Source organism: Equus caballus, chromosome 1, assembly GCF_041296265.1.
Source record: "Equus caballus isolate H_3958 breed thoroughbred chromosome 1, TB-T2T, whole genome shotgun sequence".
NCBI classification, from domain to species: Eukaryota; Metazoa; Chordata; class Mammalia; order Perissodactyla; family Equidae; genus Equus; species Equus caballus.
The window spans coordinates 154,176,697-154,197,103 of NC_091684.1; the positions used below are offsets into that span (position 1 = coordinate 154,176,697).

General features: G+C 35.8%; 1 protein-coding gene across 11 annotated transcripts in view; it reads left to right on the forward strand.

Moving 5' to 3' along the window:
• CEP152 (centrosomal protein 152) overlaps positions 1–20,407 on the forward strand; it is a 92,313-nt gene that overhangs the window by 57,383 nt on the left and 14,523 nt on the right. For all 11 annotated transcript variants that reach the window (XM_070271334.1, XM_070271365.1, XM_070271351.1 and 8 more), the window contains exons 18-21: positions 2,697–2,978; positions 11,989–12,120; positions 16,006–16,656; positions 19,751–19,892. In XM_070271334.1, the coding sequence (XP_070127435.1) occupies positions 2,697–2,978; positions 11,989–12,120; positions 16,006–16,656; positions 19,751–19,892 (1,207 nt within the window). The remainder of the gene's footprint in view (positions 1–2,696; positions 2,979–11,988; positions 12,121–16,005; positions 16,657–19,750; positions 19,893–20,407) is intronic.

Below are 20,407 nucleotides of genomic sequence, written 5' to 3' on the forward strand. Positions count from 1 at the left end.
AAAATCATGTGGCACTGAGCAAACATAGATATCTTCTTCTTGGCATTTGCCAGTGATGGAGAGGAATCAGATAGCAATTAAAACAGAAATAATCCATGTCAGCTATGAACCAGAAAAACCCAGATAGCCAGACAGTCATGAATCAGAAATAATGTCAGAGAGACGCAGAGCGAAAGCTCTCTTGCTGCCTGGCAGTAGGTTTGGGATGTCTACTTCCCTGGCCTTGTAGTCTGTGGGCTGCCGTGTGTGGCTTCTCGTGGCTTCTTGGTGGGACCTCCAGAAAACCATTTCAAAAAATTTTCAAACAGAAACTCTTCATAGATAATTTTGATCCCTGAGTAGAGTTTTATTAGAGTTTTCAAATCAACTGAGTTCCTAGAATAAATAGACTGTTGTATGAATAAGTCAAATTATTAAATTTTAACTGACACTTTACAGTTCTTATTTGATAATGCTTTAGCTAATTTTGATGAAAAATTTGTCTTTGATAATGAAAAAATGCAAATATGGATTTATCACAGGAGGCTTAGCTTTTAGGATAGAACAACAATTTTTGGCTTATTTCAGAATACGTCTTTCAGAAATGTAAATGTTTTCTGGGCTCTAATACCTAATTTGTCCCGTGATGGATGGGGTGTAAACATAAATGTCGGTTTCACTGTTTAAGAAGAGTATTTGGTCTTTTGGAAATGTACTTTTTGTATTAGATGCTTTTTACTTTTAATATAGTCATTTGTAAATTTTTTACTCAAATATTTGAGATGTAAGTAGGTCTTTACAAGACATTTATTCTCCTGATTGAGTTAGCATATAGGGAGACCATTTGTTTCTGTTGCTGCTGTCTTTTATGTGCATATAACCATTATTTTATAAATTTGACTTGGAGGATATTAGTGTTGTACAGGGATATTTTTTCTTGAATTTTGTTTAAAGAGAGAGTTATTGGAGGAAAGAGAAGTATATGTAAGCAAACTGCAGGTGGAATTGGAAGAAAAGTACCAACACACACTTATGATGGAAAAAACAAGTGGCTGAAAGAACAAGAAACTAATATTAAACAGCAGGTTGAAAATGAAGTGATGTTAGCCAAAGGACATTGGGATAAGGAACAGAAAGAAGTTTGGGTTAACATTTCTTTCTAGTCAACCTTGTTTAAAAAATGTAGTATTAACTGTTGAAAGACAATTCTTCCAGAACAGACATATAATTTTTAATTCCCAAGTACATACATAGTCACTCATTTTACTTCTCCAGAATTGGGCCATTAGCAGCTTACTCACACCAGTTTTATTTTTTAAAACTTCCCACCTCTTGACTCTTCAAACCAATTCAGGATATAATGCGTTTTGGGGGTCACTTTTTTGATTCCTCATAATGAATCATGATCTAATTTCATACTGTGGAATGATTCTAATAACTCTAGACCCATCTGTATACAAATAAATAACCTATATTGTGGGTTAGAAGAAAGAAGTCACGACTGGGCAGGAACATTACCTCTATTACCTGAGTCGTAAATGTGATTAGAAAATGCTAATAATTTCCTAGAAAATTAAGAACCAAATTATAATCTTAAAAGTTTAGTTGGAAGTGAAATAAATTCTCAAGCTTATTTAAACTAGATTGTCCTATCCACAAGATTGCTATTAATTGTGATGGGGGCCACCAGAAGATGGAACAGTAGACAGCTGCCCTGTCTTTTGACCTCCCTACTCCTCATCTCCCATGCTCTCCTCCAAATAGCATTTCATTAATCTAGCACTGGCACCTGAAATTCTTTTACTAGTCATTTTTTATTAACAAAAGATATATATATATAAATAATCTGGATGACACAAAACAAATCCTCTATTTTCACATTGTTGCAAATTGTCTTTTAGCTGGATTTGCTAGTCACTTGTTTACCAGGGGGATGAGGTGGACAGCTAATTTTTTGTGAGAATGTCAGGACAGCATCAACTGCTGCACTGGATGGCTATTTCAAGTGAAGAAATACAGCCAGGGGCTCTGGTGTTCAGGGAAGTGGTTTGAGAATCCTGGATACCCAGGAGGTGGGAAATAGGAAAACGCAAAAGCAAATTTTGCTGTTTCACAGTTTTGCCTAAGACTGATTGTATTTGGATCCATCCCACTAGGCTGTTGGAAGTAGAAAAGAATTCTTCCAATAACGCCCCGCTCTTGAGTGCACAGTTGACTCAGTAGAATTTAATATCATGACAAACAAAATTCTAATGTGTTTAAGTAAGTAAAACTGTTTTTTACATTGTTCAATTTTAAGTTTTATTGGTCAGACTTACCCAATACCTGCTTTGTGGAAAGCCTGGTATTGATGGAAAAATACATATTAATAGCAGAAGTTTTTGTCTTTTTTTTTTTTTAAAGTCATTCCATCTTTATAGTGGCGATGTCAAAGCTTCCAGAAAGTTCCATACTGAAAGCAAGGCAGCCTGACCTTACACAATGTACTTAAATCTTCCATGTGATTTATGTCACACAGATAAGGTCAAAGAGTAACTTTCAGGATTTACTTGAGAATATATTTTCATTGACTAAATTTCTAAACCTCATGCAATTACTACAACAATGTCTAGATGGTTTTCAAGCACAGCTGTGGTTGCTTTTTTGGCTAGCTATTAATTCCAGTTTTTGCTTATTTGAATATTTTTCTTTTCGTATGATTTTTCTTCTGAAAACAGATCAAACAAGAACTCATTCAACAGCTTGAAAAGGAGTGGCAGGCTAAGCTGGATCAAACTATAAAGGCAATGGAAAAGAAGACCTTGGATTGTTGCAGCCAAACTGACCAAGTAACCACCATTGATGTTATTTCCAAAAAAGAGATGGAAATCATGATAGAAGAGCAGAAGCGAAAGATCCAGCAAGATTTAGAGCAAGAGAAGGAAATAGCTATCAAGGGGGGCTTGAAGAAACTCGAGGTTGAGTTGGAACGCAAATATTGTGAAAATATTGCCAAACAGGTAATAAGCAGGTTTATTATAGTAAAATTATTGGAACTGCCTCTTAATGACCACCTGTAAAATGTCACCTTTGAACTTTTTCATAACTTTGTAATTTAAAAATTTGGTACATTCCAGGGGAGAGAACCTCTTATGCTGTTCCTAAAATTTTCTTCGTTATATTTCTGTTTGAAAGCTGTCACCCCTCAGTTTTTCTGTCTATCCTTTCATTTTACAAAGAGTTTGCTCCTCTGAGGTCAGTCTAAGCTGACCTCAGATGCCTGAGGTTAAAGATGGTGGTTTTATATCTGAATGAAGCACAATTTAATTATGAGTCTCTCATATCTAACTTTATAGAAAATATTCTACTGAAGTGATTATAGAAGCAAACTCAAAGCGGATAAGATATTTAACAGTATTTGTGTTGAGACTTGCAGAGCTGAATCTGCAGGCATACCCCTTAAATGGGACTTTGTCTATAAATGCCATCTGCTGCCAAAAAGTGGTGCCATTGCCTCCCCTTGGAAGCACTTAAAGGGCTAGCTCACTTTTAACTGGGATGTGTTACTTGGTTTCCAAGAAATGTCAAACTGAGAAAAAGTATAGCTCTGTGTTAACAGAGTCAAGATGAGTTCTTATTTGTTTTAGCTATATTATCTATTACAGTGATTCTCGAATTTTTTGGTCTCAGGATGTCTTTACACTTTTAAAAATTGAAGACCCTAAGGAGTTTCTGCTTGTGTGGGTTATATTTACTGTGTTAGAAAATCTAAGAAAAATATTTTTGTTTTATAATATTTTAATAAGTACAGTGATTTCTTCACGTGGATCTATATCAGATTCTATACCAGCATCTTTTGAAAGGAACTTTTTTTGGCTTAAAACAACAGAAATTTATTCTCTCACAGTTCTGGAGGGCAGGAGTCTGAAATCAAGGTATCAACAGGACCATACTCTCTCCAGAGGCCTTAGGGGAGAATTCATGCCTTACTTCTTTCCAGCTTCTGGTGGCTGCAGGCGTTCTTTGGCTCGTGGCTGCACTCCCTCCAGTCTCCGCCTGCATCTCCCTATCGCCTTCTCCTCCGTGTGTCTGTGTCTTCCCCTCTTCTGTCTGTCTCAAATCTCCCGCTGTCTGTCTTTTTCTTTTAAATTGATATATAGTTGACATATAACATGTTGGTTTCAGGTGTACAACATAATGATTTGATATTTGTGTACACTGCAAAATGATCACAATCAGTCTAGTTTCCACCTTTTACCATACAAAGTTACAAAATATGCAATACGATATTGTTGACTGTAGTCACCATGATGTACATTATATCCCCATGACTTATTTATTTTATGACTGCAAGTTTGTATCTCTTGACCCTGTTCACCAATTTTACCTACCCCGCTACCTCCCTCTCCTCTGGCAACCACCAGTCTGTTCTCTGTCTATGAGTTTTAGTTTGTTTGTTCATTTGTTTTGTTCTTTAGATTCCATATATAAGTGAAATCATATTGTGTTTGTCTTTCTCTGACTTATTTCACTTAGCATAATGCCCTCAACGTCTATCCGTTTTGTTGCAAATGGCAAGTTTTCATTCTTTTTTTATGGATGAGTAGTATTCCATTGTATATATATATATATATATATACACCGCATCTTATTTGTGCATTCATCTATCAGTGGACATTTAGATTGTTTTCATGCCTTGGCTATTGTGAATAATGCTGCAGTGAATATAAGTGTGCATATATCTTTTGATTTAGTGTTTTCGTTTTCTTCAGATAAACTCCCAGAAGTGACAGTGCTCGATCATATGGTAGTTCTAATTTTAGTTTTTTGAGGAACTTCCATAGTGTTTTTCCATAGTGGCTGCACCAATTTACATTTTCACCAACAGTGCACAAGAAGATGTTTTTTCCACATCCTCTCCAAAATTCATTATTTCTTGTCTTTTTGATAATAGCCATTCTAGCAGGTATGCATGTGTCGCTGTGGTTTTGATTTGCATTTCCCTTATGATGATTAGTGATGTTGAGCATCTTCTCATGTGTGCCTATTGGCCATCTGTATATCTTTTTTAGAAAAATGTCTATTCAGATCTTCTGCCCATCTTTTAATTGGATCATTTGGTTTTTATGCTATTGAATTGTATGAGTTCTTTATGTATTTTGGATATTACCCCTTATCAGATATAAGATTTGCACATATCTTTTCCCTACAGACAGGTTGTCTTTTCGTTTTGTTGATGGTTTCCTTTGCTGTGCAGGAGCTTTTTCGTTTGATGTAGTCCCACTTGTTTATTTTTGCTTTTGTTGACCTTGCCTTTGGAGTCAGCTCCAAAAAATCACCAAGGCTGATGTCAAGTAGCTTACAACCTATGTTTTCTTCTAGCTTCCAGTCTTATATTCAAGTCTTTAATCCATTTTGTGTTAATTTTTGTGCATGGTGTAAGATAGTAGACTAATTTCATTCTTTATATGTGGCTGTCCAGTTTTCCCATCACCATTTATTGAAGAGATTGTCCTTTTCCCATTGTATATTATTGATTGCAGTGTCATAAATTAATTGACCATATACGTATAGGTTTATTTCTGGGTTTCTATTCTGTTCCATTGATCTATATGTCTGTTTTTATGCCAACACCATACTCTTTTGGTTACTATAGCTTTATAATATTGTTTGAAATCAGGGTGCGTGATGCCTCCAGCCTTCTTCTTCTTTCTCAAGATTGCTTTGCCTATTTGTTGTGATTCTATACAAATTTTAGGATTGTTTGTTCTATTTCTGTGAAAAATGCCATTGGAATTTTGATAGGGATTGCATTAATCTGTAGATTGCTTTGGGTAATGTGGGCATTTTAACAATATTAATTATTCTAATCCATGAGCATGAAATATCTTTTCGTTTATTTTTGTCTTCTTCAATTTCTCTCTTCAATGTCTTATAATTTTCTGTGTACAGTTCTTTCACCTCCTTGGTTAAATTTATTCCTAGGTATTTTATTCTGTTTGATGCAATTGTAAATGGGATTGTTTTCTTAATTTATCTTCCTGATAGTTCATTGTTAGTGTATAAAAATGCAACAGATTTTTGTTTGTTTATTTTGTATCCTGCATATTTACTCAATTCATTTATTAGGTTTAACATTTTTTTGGTGGAGTCTTTAGGGTTTTCTATATATAAAATCATGTGTCTGCAAATAGTAACAATTTTACCTTTTCCTTTCCAATTCGGATACCTTTTATTTCTTTTTCTTGCATAATTGCTCTGGTTAGAACTTTCAATACTATGTTGAATAAAAGTGGTGAGAGTGAGCATCCTTGTCTTGTTCTGATCTTAGAGGAAAAGCTTTCAGCTTTTCACCATTAAGTATGATGTTAGCTATGAGCTTGTCATATATGGCTTTTATTATGTTAGGTACATTCCCTCTATACCCACTTTGCTAAGAGTTTTTGTCATAAAAGGATGTTGAGTTTTGTCAAATGGTTTTTCTGCATCTATCGAGATGATCATAATGGTTTTTATCTTTCATTTTGTTAATGTGATGTATCACCTTGATGGATTTGTGGATGTTGAACTATCCTTACATCCCTGGAATAAATCCCACTTGACCATGGTGTATGATTGTAATGTATTGTTGAGTTTGGTTTGCTAATATTTGGTTGAGGATTTTTGCATTTATGTTCATCAAGGATGTTGACCTGTAATTTCTTTTTGTGGTATCCTTTTCTGGTTTTGGTATCAGAGTAATGCTGGCCTCATAAGATGAGTTTGTAAGTGTTCTCCCCTCTTCAATTTTTTGGAATAGTTTGAGAAGGAAAGGTCTTAAATCTTCTTTAAATGTCTGGTAGAATTCACCAGTAGAGCTGTCTGGTCCTGGACTTTTGTTTGTTAGGAGGTTTTTCATTACTGATTCAGTCTCCTTGCTGGTAATTGGTCTATTCAGATTTTCTCTTTCTTCATGATCAATCTTGGAAGATTGCATGTTTCTGGGAATTTATCTATTTCTTTTGGTTGTCCAATTTCTTGGCATATAATTGTTCATAGTAGTCTTTTATGATCCTTTGTATTTCTTTGGTGTCAGTTGTAACTTCTCTTTCATTTTTGATTTTATTTATTTGAGTCCTCTCTCTTTTTTTCTTTGTCTAGCTACAGGTTTGCCAATTTTGTTTTTTTCAAAGAATTAACTCTTAGTTTCATCTTTTCTATTGTCTTTTTAGTCTCTATTTCATTTATTTCTGCTCTAATCTTTATTCTTTCTGTCCTGCTAACTTTGGGCTTCATTTATTCCTCTTTTTCTGATTGCTTTGGGTATAAAGTTAGATTGTTTATTTGAGATTTTTCTTATTTCTTGAAGTAGGCCTGAATCAGTATGAACTTCCCTTTTAGAACTGGTTTTGCAGCATCCTATTGATTTTATTTTGTTGTGTTTTCATTTTCATTTGTCTCAAGGTAGTTTTTGATTTCTCCTTTGTTTTTTTCATTGACCCATTGGTTGTTCAGGAGCATGTTATTTAATCTTCACATATTCATGATTTTTTTCAGTTTTTTTTCTTTCTTGTGATTGATTTCCAGTTTCATACCATTGTGGTCTGAAAAGATGCTTTATGTGATTTCAGTCTTCCTAAATTTATTGGAACTTGTTTTGTGGCCTAACATATGAGCTGTCCTGGAGAGTATTCCATGTGCCCTTGAGAAGAATGTATACTCTGTTGCTTTTGGATGGAAGGTTCTGTATATCTCTTTTAAGTACATCTGGTCTAATGTGTTGTTTCAGGCTGATGTTTCCGTATTAATTCTCTGTCTGGATGATTCATTCATTGATGTAAGTTGGGTGGCACAGTCCTCTACTATTATTATATTGCTGTCAATTTTTACCTTTAGGTCTGTTAACATTTGCTTTATGTAGTTAGGTACTCCTATGTTGGGTGGATATTTACAAATGCTATATATCTCCTTGTTGGATTGACCTCTTTATCATTATGTAATGCCCATCTTTGTCTTTTATTACAGTCTTTGTTTTAAAGTCTATTTTGTCTGATATAAGTATAGCTACCCTGGCTTTCTTTTGGTTTCCATTTGCACTAAACATCTTTTTCCATCCCTTCATTTTCAATCTCGGTGTGTCCTTACATATGAAGAGAGTGTCTTGTAGGTAGCATATAGGTGGGTCTTGTTTTTTTGTCCATTCAGCCACTCTCTGTCTTTTGGATTGGAGAGTTTAGTCTATTTACATTTAAAGTAATTATAGATAGATATGTACTTATTGCCATTTTGTTCATTGTTTTCTGGCTGTTTTGTAGTTCCGCTCTGTTCCTTTGTTTTTCTCTTGCTCTCTTCCTTGGTGGTTTTACGACTTTGTTTAGTGTTATGTTTAGATTCCATTCTCATCATCTTTTGTATATCTACTCTAGGTTTTTGCTTTGTGGTTACCATGAAGCTCATATATATCAGCCTATGTATACACCACTCTATTTTAGGTTGATAGTAAGTTAAGTTTGAATGCATTCTAAAACTCTACATTTTTACTACTCCTATCCTATGTTTCATGCTTTTCATGTCACATTTTACATCCTTTTATTTCATGTATCCTTTAGCTAATTATTGTAGTTATAGTTATTTTTACTACTCTTGTCTTTTAACTGTTATGCTAGCTCTATAAGTGATTAGTCCACTACCTTTCTTATATATTTACCTTTCCCAGTGAGAGTTTTACTTCCATATGTTTTCCTGTTACTGATTAGTGCCCTTTCATTTCAGCTTAAAGAAGTCCCTTTAACATTTCTTGTAAGACTGGTTTAATGGTGGTGAACTCCTTTAGCTTTTCTTGGCTGGAAAACTCTTTATCTCTCCTTCAATTCTGATTGATAACCTTGCTGGGTAGAGTATTCTTGGTGGGCAGGTTTTTGCTTTCAGCACTTTGAATATATCATGCCCCTCTCTTCTGGCCTGCCAAATTTCTGCTGGAAAACCTGCTGATAGTCTTATGGAGGTTCCCTTGTATGTAACAAATTGTTTTTTTCTTGCTGCTTTTAAGATTTCCTCTTTATCTAAGTTCACATTTTAATTATAATGTGTCTTTGTGTGGATCTTTTTGGGTTCATCTTATTTGGAACTCTCTGCACTTCCCAGATCTGGATGTCTGTCTCCTTCCCTCAATAGGGAAGTTTTCAGCTATTATTTCCTCAAATGAATTTTCTGTCCCTTTCTCTCTCTTGGACCCCTATAACGTGAATGTTGTTCTGCTTGATCTCGTCCCGTAGGTCTCTTAAGCTATCTTTGCTTTTTAAAATTCTTTTTTCTTTTTGCTGTTCTGTTTGGGTAAGTTCCACGGTACTGTCTTCCAGGTCACTGATCCTTTCTTCTACTTCATCTAGCCTACTGTTGAACCCCTGTAGTGTATTTTTCAGTTTAGTTATTGTATTCTTCAGCTCTGTGACTTCTGTTTGGTACTTTTTTTATATTTTCTGTCTTTGTTGAAGTTCTGTCTGTGTTCATCCATTCTTCTCCCGAGATCAGTGAGCATCTTTATGACCACTGCTTTGAACTCTTTATCAGGTAAATTACTTATCTTTGTTTCATTAAGGTTTTTTTCTGGGGTTTTATTTTGTTCTTTTGTTTGGAACATATTCCTCTATTTCCTTATCTTGCTTGACTCTCTGTGTTTGCTTCCCTGTATTAAGTGAAGCATCTATCTCTCCTAGTCTTGAAGGAGCAGTCACAGGAAGACTTGGGGTGTGTCTCAGTCTGCTGTCTGTGCAGTGCTCTGGGGGTGATAGCCCACTAAGAACTGTCTCTCTGATTGTTTTATTCCTGTAGATCCCAGAAACACAGGTACCCCTGGCCACTAGAGCCAGGCTTTCAAGGGGTGTCCCCTGTGTGAACTGCATGCACTTACTGGTTTTGATGGGGCCATGGGGGAAGCACTGGGCAGGAGCAAACCTGCCCATCAGGTTTAGCAGGACAGGGCCACAGGAGAGTACAAGGGCTGGGCAAGTTGCATTAGCAAGGTAGAGGGAGAGTGCAAAAATGGTGCCTGCCAGCAATGGTGCTATCAAGGTAGAAGGAGAGTGCAAAAATGGTGTCCACCAGTGCTTCCATCCTCAGAGAGATTCCAACCGACCCTTGCCCCTCCAGCAATGTGTCTAAGATTAGCCAGTGAATCTTGACATATTGTCTAGGTTGTTTCAAACTGGATCCTCGGGCGAGTGAATCTGTGTGAGCCCTGTAAGAGCCAAGTCTCAGTTTTCTATAGCCCTATGAGTCCATTGGAGGTAAACCCCTTTGGTTTTCAAAGCCAGAAATTTTGGGGTTTCATCTCACTGATGCAAGTCCGAAGGGCTGGGGTGCCTGATGTAGAGCTTGAACATTTCACTCTTCAGAGAGAATCTTCATATTTGTGAGATCCCTCTTGCTCATGGGTCACCACATAAGGGTGGAGTTTTTGGCAAGCCTGCTTTTCTGCCTCTACTGCCTGTCTTGATGTGGCTTTTTTATCTTTTGTTGTGGAGGAGCTGTTCAGCTAGTTATCAGGTCTTTTTCAGAGGGACTCGTTCTATATGTAGCTGTAGATTTGGTGTGTGGGAGAGGAGGTGAGGTTAGGATCTTTTTACGCTGCCATGTTGCCCTGCCTCCCTAAGAAGTTTTTTAAAAACGAGTACTCAGGCACCCTTGTCATTGGCTGTCAGGGCAGTGATGCGTCACATGGCATGTAGTCTCTGGAGAACTGTACTGTTTACACATGAAAGAATCGGAGTAAAAAAGGCAGATAAGGTCTGAATATTATTTTGAAAATAGTTTTTCCTCACAGACCACCTGACAGTGATTCTAGCCCTCAGAGGTCCATGAACCTTTATTTAATATTATTTATTGTATTTATTATTTTAGATCTATTATTTATTGTAAAGTCTTAAGATAATACCTGAATCAAAGTTTTTAAAAATATACTCAGCTTTTGAGAAGTATTTGAAATTCTAAGTGTTGGTTAAATTATTCTACATGATTTTTACAAGGAACCCTTAAAGTATGGAAACACAGGCAAATATATGTAATTGTATCAAGGACATTGTCCATCAATTAAAAAAGTAATTTTCTGAAATGTTTACTCTAACATTTGAACAGAGTTAAGAAAATTTTCCATAGACAAAGACACATGTTTAAGGATGCTGCTTTGGTACTTATACAATTATAGATTTTGCAAAGGAAAACAAATAGCATGATATAGTAGAAAGAAAATGTTCATAATAACTTTTTAAGGAATATAAATTTCTATTACAGCCTTTGTCTTTTCCCCATTTTTTTAACTTCCTGGAATTTACCTGTAAATGTATTTAGCAATTTAGTGAGAAATTCAGCCCCTTATATCAACTCTGCTTTTGTGTGTGTGTATGGATATAGGTATGTGTGTATCTGCATGTATTTCAAAACAGGGAAAGATGATTTACTCAACAGTCTTTTGGTAACTCGTAACAGATTTACGACCAGATGACTCTCATAATTAAAGTCTTACATTTTTGCCAAATTGATGTATTACCCTCCTTCTTTAGTCATAGACTCATTCTTGACCACAGGAAAAGTTGCTAGTTATAAGTCTCTCAACTGTATTGGTGCATACAAGCATGCGTGCCTGTGTTTATATGTAGCGCCTGAGGACTGAGGAGGTGGTGGGTGTACTGACTGGACAGCAGTTGACACCAACCAGCCTTCCTGCATATCTTCTCCTTTATCCCAAGATAGATAGGAGTTTGTTGGACATGGCAATTGGTATTTTGTATAAAATTTTCTAGTAATAGTACTAGCCATCAAACATTTATAGATTCCCGCTTCCTGCTGTGGCATTTGCATGGGACAGTGTGGGAAATTTAGAACAGAAGAATTAGAATCTGCTATGTGGGATAAGCTAGGGTACTTGAAGTCAGTGTAACTAATGTAGTATAACACAATGTGAAATACACCTGAAACCATAGTTGCTGTTAGCCAATGGGATCTTTCTGAAATTTTATATCTCACTTTACCTCTTTCTCTTGCAATGTCCTGCAGGTAGAAACAGCTGTGCAAAATGCTCGTCATCGATGGCTGGAAGAAATGCCTGAGCTTGCAGAGTATAAAGCATGTGTCAGAGCAGAACAGAAGAAGTGGGAAGAACAGCAAGAGATCTCTGTGGCCAAACGGGTAAGAGCTCTCCTGGAAAGACGCTTCAGGAGGGCCTCTCTCCTGGCCTCTTCTCTCTTCTCCGTCCTGGGAATTTGGACCTTCTCGCAGTGATGTGGAAGGATTAGATACGACAATGCACGTTAATAAGCATTAGCTCAGGGCCTGACTGGTGGTGTCTGTTCTCATCATCATCAAATTGATGGGGGAGAGAGAATATAGTTTAGGGTCTTGAAACTCTTGTAATCAGGAAGATAACACTACCTGTGAAACTAAGTCCCATTCACTCCTTAGGGGATATTGAGAAAAGGTGTTTATCTGTTTATCATTAGCTATACAGTAGCCTTTCACATGCTTAAAGATTGTTTTCTGTGCTGTGTCAGTCATCTTATAACATATTCTCCTTGGTAAATAGCCAACTCTCTTTTTCAGAAATGTCATGTTCCTTGACTCAGAACATCAGATTTTATAACCGTTTGTATTCTCCCAACTTAATTTATTAGTATAAACCAATTCTAATCAAAATACCAATAAACTCAACCTACTTTTGAAATTTGACACAATAATTCTAAAATTTATTTGGAAAACTGAAAGGACTAGAAATGTTTTAAATGTTCTGGAAAAGAAATAGTAGTCCAGCCCTAACACATAATAGAATATGTTGGAAAGCAACAATTCAGAGAGAGCTGAGTCACAAAAATAGAATTCTTTTTTATTCACTACTCTACAGACTTCAGAGATAGGCCCAATTATGAATAAAAGCTTAATAAATTGTTTCAAAACAAGGGAATGAGGAATTATTCCATAATAAATAGTCTTATGATAGTCAGATGGCACTTTGGAAAAATTTTTACTCACTCCATACATCACAGTAAACTCTAGGTTCATTAAGAAATTAAACATTTTTAAATGAAAGTATAAAATAATTAAATTGAGTATTTCAGATCTGTATCATACTAACTCCATTTTGAGACAACAGACACAGTAGCAAATATGGATAAAATATGTGCAAACATTTAAAACATTTTTGTTTTTGTAATAAAAACAAGAGTGAGGGGATAATAAAAAATAAGGAAAATGAATCAAATGGAAGAAACATTAATTCTAATGTATGATAAGGAAAACAATACAAATTTATAAGAGAAACAAGAATCTATGGATAAGCACACCAAGGATATGAACAGATAGTCTCCATGAGAAGTCCAAATAGCAAACTTAAGGTGCAATTTTCTGCCATATATATAAATCCTTTCTTCTTAATTGTAATGCACAAAATATAGTAGATTGTAGTGTCAGGAATATACTACTCTCCTGATGTCAAAACTGTTTTGGAAAATACTGTGTGTAACAGACATTATAAATGATTTATATGTTGTATTCATAATCTTATTCCACAAATTACTTAAGGAAATAACTCAACATTAATAAAAAATCCATTTTATTATTTTTCTTTTTATCTAGTAGTACATACATGTTCTCTGTACTTTTTAGCACGTTGAAATATTTCAAAAGGAAATTTAAGAGGGAGAGGAGACAGTCTGGTGGTGTGCATGTGCCTCAGAGCTCAGAAGTCAAGAAGAAGAATAAAGTTGGGTAGACTATAGAAAATAAAATAGGCAGGAGATCTTTCCTTAAGAACACAAGGCCTGAATGTATGTGAATACAGAAACGTAGAACAGAGCACAGTGTGTTGCTTCTCAAACCTTAGCAGGTGTGAGAATCACCTGGAGGGTTTGTGAAAGCAGATTCCTGGGCTTTGCTCCTAGAGATTCTGATCTGATGGGTCTAGAGTAGTCCTGAGAATTTGGATTTCTACCAGGCTCCCAGTGATGTGACACTGCTGGTCTTTGATCCACACTTGGGTAGCACTATTCTAGATAATTATTCAGCCACAATACATACTGTTGATGTGTTGCAAATCCTTCCTATAAACTGAAGGTGGTGGGCAAGGGGCCCGTTTCATAGCATTGGCTGGAGAGTTCTCGTAAGATTAGAGTGATCCATCATGGTCTGAGGAAATTTAAAGCCAGTTTCCAGAGTTCAGAAGTAGTCAGGTTGCTTCAGTGGTTCCTAAACTTTGCTGCACATTGAAAAAGTTTGAGGATCTTTAAAAAATACTGTTATTCCACTTCCACTCCCAGGTTTTATGTTTTATTTGGTGCAGAGTGTGGCCTGGGCGTCAGGATTTTTAAAAGTTCCTCAGGTGTTTCTAATGTGTAGCAATGTTAGGAACCACTGAGGCGATCAGTGCTGTCAAATTCTCCTTGTAAAACTTCATGTGAGAGGATGCACACTTTTGGTGGGGTTGGGTGGGTCATCCAAATTCCATGGGGTCTTCCACCTCCACCCAAGTCACCTGGTAATGATTTCCAGGCATCCATTGTGACATGACTGTTTTCCCTAAAAGCACTCTTTACACGTTTCACATCACTACTGGGTTATTCTGCTGGTAGCAAAATAATTATCCTGTGAATTCCTTTGTAAAGCTCATCTTAAATAGTGGGTTCCTTTAGTAAACGTAAAATACAATTCAAAATTTTTGATTTATGTGCAACTATTCAGGAACACATGTTGAATAAAGGTATATTACATGTGTTTAAGAATCTATATAGTTGAAGCTATTTGCTGTAATTATATAGTAGCTGAAAATTTAGAAAGCAGATCCCCTATCTCAGCATCCGGAGCTTATGTAGAGTATTGATATATAGCAGTCACCACTGTATATACAGTATATATATATATATATATATATATATATATATATATATATACACACTATATATCAGCCTCTGGAGATGCCCTGTTCTTCTTTTAACAATTGTATCCTTGTGACTTCTTTGAATTCAGTCAGGGAATGTTAGAAGTAAAAGGCACTCCGGGTCATTATCCATTCCCTTCATTATATGGATGAAAACACCAAGTGTAAAGGAGAGTAAGTGACTTTTCTAAGGCCATGCAGCCAAAAGTAATAATGACCACATAACATTTATTGATTCCTTATCCCCCAGGCTCTAGGTCAAGTGCTTTAAGCGGATTATCTCCTTTTGTCCTTTAATCCTAAAAAACCTCTGTCAGGTGGGCATTGTACTTATCCCCATTTTATAGATGAGGAAACTGAGGCTCAAGGAAGTTAAGGAACGGGTCTGTCTGTGTCCCACGGCTGGTGGGTTAATTCTAGCAGTTGTTAAGCACTGTGCTGGGCTGCCTCTTCAATCAAAGGCAGGATTAGTGCTAGAACTCAGGTTTTTTGATTCCCTATTCCCTTTTGGTTATCTGTTGTTATTTTCTTTGATCTACTATTCTTGTTATGCTTTTATGAACAAAATTAGATTAATAAAAAAAGACTTTCTTTTTGGTATTGTCATTTAATGAACTGTTCTAACCTCTAAAATTACATTAAAATACAGTTATGTTTGCAGCAAGTTATTATGCAGGTGTGTGTTATATTCCTGAGTAATAGTAAGATTTCCTTATGAGGCTGCTTTTGCTTTATGTAAAAGATACCTCATTTGTTGGGGGCTTAGACAAAATTTGAGACTGCATGTGTATAAGAAAAACTAATGTGAATTATTTTCTAAAATTAGTTTGGGATGGTTGTATAATCGTATATATATACTTTTGGTCAGTTTAAGTTTCTAGTTCTCCATCAAGGAACTGATGTTTTGTTTTTTAAATAGCATAAGATATAAAATATTAGGTGATTTAAAATGAAGGAAAAGATCCTTAAGTACAATGTGAGTATACTTTAGGAACAATGTCTTATCTAAATTTACTTTCTCCTCTTAATTTTGATTTTAAGTCTCTTACTAAGTTCGCAAGTTAAGCCAAATAGTTACTTCAGTTTAATTTTTTTGTTAATGAGGAGAATCATGAAGAGTTTTAAATATACATTGTTGTGTCTTTTAGATATTGTTTGCTGTTTCTGAAGCTAAGGAGAAATGGAAAAGCGAGCTTGAAAATGTGAAGAAAAATGTCATCCCTGGAAAGGAATTGGAAGAGAAGATTCATTCTCTTCAGAGAGAGCTTGAGTTAAAGAACGAGGAAGTCCCTGTGGTTGTCAGGGCTGAGCTGGCAAAGGCCCGGAGTGAATGGAACAAAGAAAAGCAAGAAGAAATCCACAGAATTCAAGAACAAAATGAGCAAGATTACCGGCAATTTTTAGATGATCATCGAAATAAAATTAATGAGGTGCTTGCGGCAGCTAAAGAAGATTTTGTGAAACAAAAGACTGAACTCCTTCTTCAGAAGGAGACAGAGCTACAAACATGTCTAGAACAGAGTCGTAGAGAATGGACCATGCAGGAAGCCAGGCGGATTCAACTGGAAATCTCTCAGTATGAGGAAGACATCCTAACTGTACTTGAATTTCTCTTAAAGGATGCCCAAAAGGAGCATGTCAGTGGTTCAGAGAACAAGCAACTTTTGGAACTCCTGTCAACTTGTTCTTCAAAATGGGTGTCTGTACAATATTTTGAAAAAGTAAAGGCCTGCATACAGAACGCGTTTCAAGATATACTCTCCCTACTTGTAGAAAGCACCAACTCAGAATGGGAAAAGGTATGTTCCTGAGAAGTGAAAAGAGCTGTTATTAAACGCCAAAGATGGTTGTAGAAGTTACAGATGGCATTTTTGCCTTTCTTCATTTTATAGTTTAATAAAGATGTAAGATTGTGTTTTTACCAGTGGTTTAAAAAACTTTTCGTACCAAATCGAAAGGATTGCATTGTTTTTTGCCAAAAAAATTTTCCTTCTTCCTAGTGCCACAAGTATGAGGCAGAGCTCTTAGCCTCTAGACGTCTTTTTCCTAAAAAATATACGCTATTCTTTGTAAGGGCCTGAGATTTCAGAAACTGAGTCACTCTCATTCCTATTTTTGTTTTTTGGGCATAATCACTTCAAGAAATATGCATTGTAATAAACTAGGGTTTCCTAAGAGCTCCTAAAGAATTTGGAAGCCTATTTCTTGCCCTCAAGGAATTTATATCTCATGTAGGCGAAAAATGCCAACTAAGTACAAAGAATGTTAATGTAGAAGCAGGCAAATGGATATATGGTTCACTCACACAAAACTCCGATGCCTAATTTTGTTGGTGTACTATACATGTGCATGTAGAAAGAATTAGTTGTATTCTTTTAGTTGTATAAGTACTCTCTGACACCAGCTTTCAGTTTGTGTGGAAGATCCATAAAACCAGAATCTTGCTACCTTATGATTAAATTAGGTATGCATGAAAACTCCAGAATGATATTCTAGGCATTGTGATTAGCCAATTTTGACATTTGGAATTAGAGGTAGGGAAAAAAATGTCAATATTATAAGGTTTGTTTGATAGAAGAGTTGAGACATAAGAGTTAAGTTTCATTAAGATGTTGTGATTAAAAATTTTCAAGGCCAGGATTTGGTTATTTGGTATTAATACCTCCTGGAAAGAACAATAAGCTAGGAAAAAAGTCTGAGTTCCAGTCCCACACTTGGGGATAACTAGCTTATTACGTTGAGTAGTCATATATTATAGTTGCTTATCTGAAAAAGAAAAAATAACCCCCTGGCCTGTCTAATTCCTCGAGTTTTGGTGGGATACGAATGACACAGCTTGGCCTCTCTGCGTCCTGCGTGTGAAACGTTACAGAATTTTAGAGGCAGAGGGACTGAGACATGGTCTACCCCATCCCAGTTCACCCCCATTGATATTTTTTATTCTTGATTTCACACAGATGTGACTACTTAATAGTTGCTTTCAATGTAAAAATAACTGGGAAAGATTGTTTCCCACGAATACTGCTTGTAATCGTTTATTGAGAATTTTTGAAAAAAATAGATAATTAAAATAAAAATTATTATTTGTAGCAGTTTTTAAGGATGAGAAGTGATAGGAAAATCATGTTATACACTTTCAAGTTTGCTTACCTGAAAAGGAATGTCAGTTTGCCAGGAAAATCAAGAAAATACATCTTTCTCCTACTATTAATATATAATCAACCCTGGGGTCTTTTTATAGGGCTTATCATTGTGCAAGCAGTGTCAGATCAGCTGTATGAGTCAATGTGGGTCACATGTCTATGAAGACAGAATTACATAATTTGCCTAAGAATTTAGATTTGTGCAACTTCTGTTGGGTGGGATCAGATACCGTTCCTGAGAAAAGGGTGGCTTTGAAATGCCTTATCCAGCATTTGTCGTAGGAGAATACTTGACCTTCTGCCATTTTAGAGCTCACTTATCTCAGGACCTCAAGGTAAAGCAATGATTATTGTAAAGCAGTGATTATAAGTTATAATATAGGTGCCATAAATGTGAAGAGCTATGAATTATTTGTAGTTTTTAGAACTGTTCGTGAAAATTCAAATAGGAAAAAATGATCCATAGATATAAAACAAGTCCTCATTAAAATAACTTAGATGATCAAAAGTTTTTTTAAATGGAGAGGATGCAATGAATTAAAGATGGAGTTTCCAAGAAAATGAATGTTTATGAAAATATGTGAATGCAGCAGTTTATAATGGATAAAAGAAAACAGAAGTATAAATTGGAGCAAAATTTTCAGACATTTAAGGATGTCTTCTGTCTTTGCTTAACCACCAAAATCAAGTTAAAAGTAAGACAAAAAGGTGGCTGTCCCACCTTTTTTGTCATCTTGACTTTTCCCCAGTTTTGAGTAGAAACTGGAAACACTGGCTACCTTAGGGTTCAACTTTTATTATTCCTTTTGACCTCAACCTCATATCCTCTTGATTGTCTGGAGTTTGCATTTTCTCTGTATCTGCTGACCTCTGCTTCTGTTGGACATTGTAGGAAAGTTTCTTGACAGTCAGTTAAATGAATTTCTCATAATCAAAATCAAGTCTTCTAGAATCAAGTGTATGTCATGTGTTTTAAGTAATTAAACAAGGCAGCTTTCTCCACATCGCCTGTTCTGGTTCCTAGGAGTTTAGTAGTCCAAAATCTGAAAATATTGCCTTAAAAGAATGTCTGACCATTAATGAATTTAGTAGCTATATTGCTGGAACAGGGGCTAGAACACAGAAAGTGTTCAATGAATGTTAGTGAAGAAATGGTCTCGTGCAAGATATTTAATTTAAGTGAGCCTCAATTTCTCTTTTTAACATTGGAATTCAACTGGCCTTCCTTACTAAGTGATGGTATATGTCAAAGTATTTAGAAACATACTATATAAATTAATTTCTTTTTTTTTATTATTGTTGTTACTTTCCATTCATGGCAGGCAAAAAGTTGGTATTATAGTTTCTAATGAATTTGACCCCTGCTGCAATGAAAATGTTCTGGATTTTCCAGAACAATTCTCATTTCACATAGTCTCTCCTGTGGTTTGACCACATAAACCATTAAAATATCTTAAATTCATGTGTGTGTGTGTATGTGTACACATGCAAACTATGTCTTCTGTTTGTCTCATAGCTGGCCCACCAGTCCTCTGCCAGATAATGCTGTAATTTGGCAAATATGGTCATAGGAGACTAGTTCATAATAATGACAGTATTCCTGTAACACCCTAAGAAAAATATTGGTGATAGTTTAGGCAAGATTTTTTTCAGGCAATGTTTTCTTTTATATTTTTAATGTTAGCATTTTAAATAGAGAATTGTGTAAAGATTTTAATTAGGTATTAACTATGAAGATAATCTATTTCAGACAAATATGGCCAAGATCTCTGAGGATCCTGCTCCAGGGGTGACTGTCAGGGGAGACCCCAGCGTCCCTGCAGTCCTTCCTGCACCCACTTCTGGATACCACGCTCAGCCCCTGGCCTTGCAGGAAACAGAAGCAGAAGCTGGTAATGGGATTTTATTCCTCTTGATCTTTGTAACATCCATAATGCAGTTCCAGACGGTTGCTTTGAGGATAAAAGGAAAGCAAAGATGTGTCCAGTTTTTATAAGGGAACAAATCTGTGATATTACTCCTACTTAATGTATGTCCTCTGCCTGGTTTCTTTTTGCATTTAGAAGACAGAGTGGCTCTAGGCCCTCTTACTTCTGTCTTCATGACTTCTCTCCATTCATAAATGATTCTTATTGTAAGGGGAATAATGAGAATTCTGTAAAGCACTCATGTTTTTATTACCTGACTTTATTGAGAAATCCAGGGTTTCACATAAGAGAATTGCCAAATAACTGAGACCTTTTCATTCCCATTACTAAAGCTTATTTCAACCGTTTTTTATGGAAATCTTTCTGAAGTGTATTAGGTTTTCTGATATATTTGTGAGTTTCTTGAGGGCAGGGACAGTGTTTTTATCTCTTCCTCTCCAACACATGGCAGAGTGAATGACACCTAGTTTGTGTTCCTT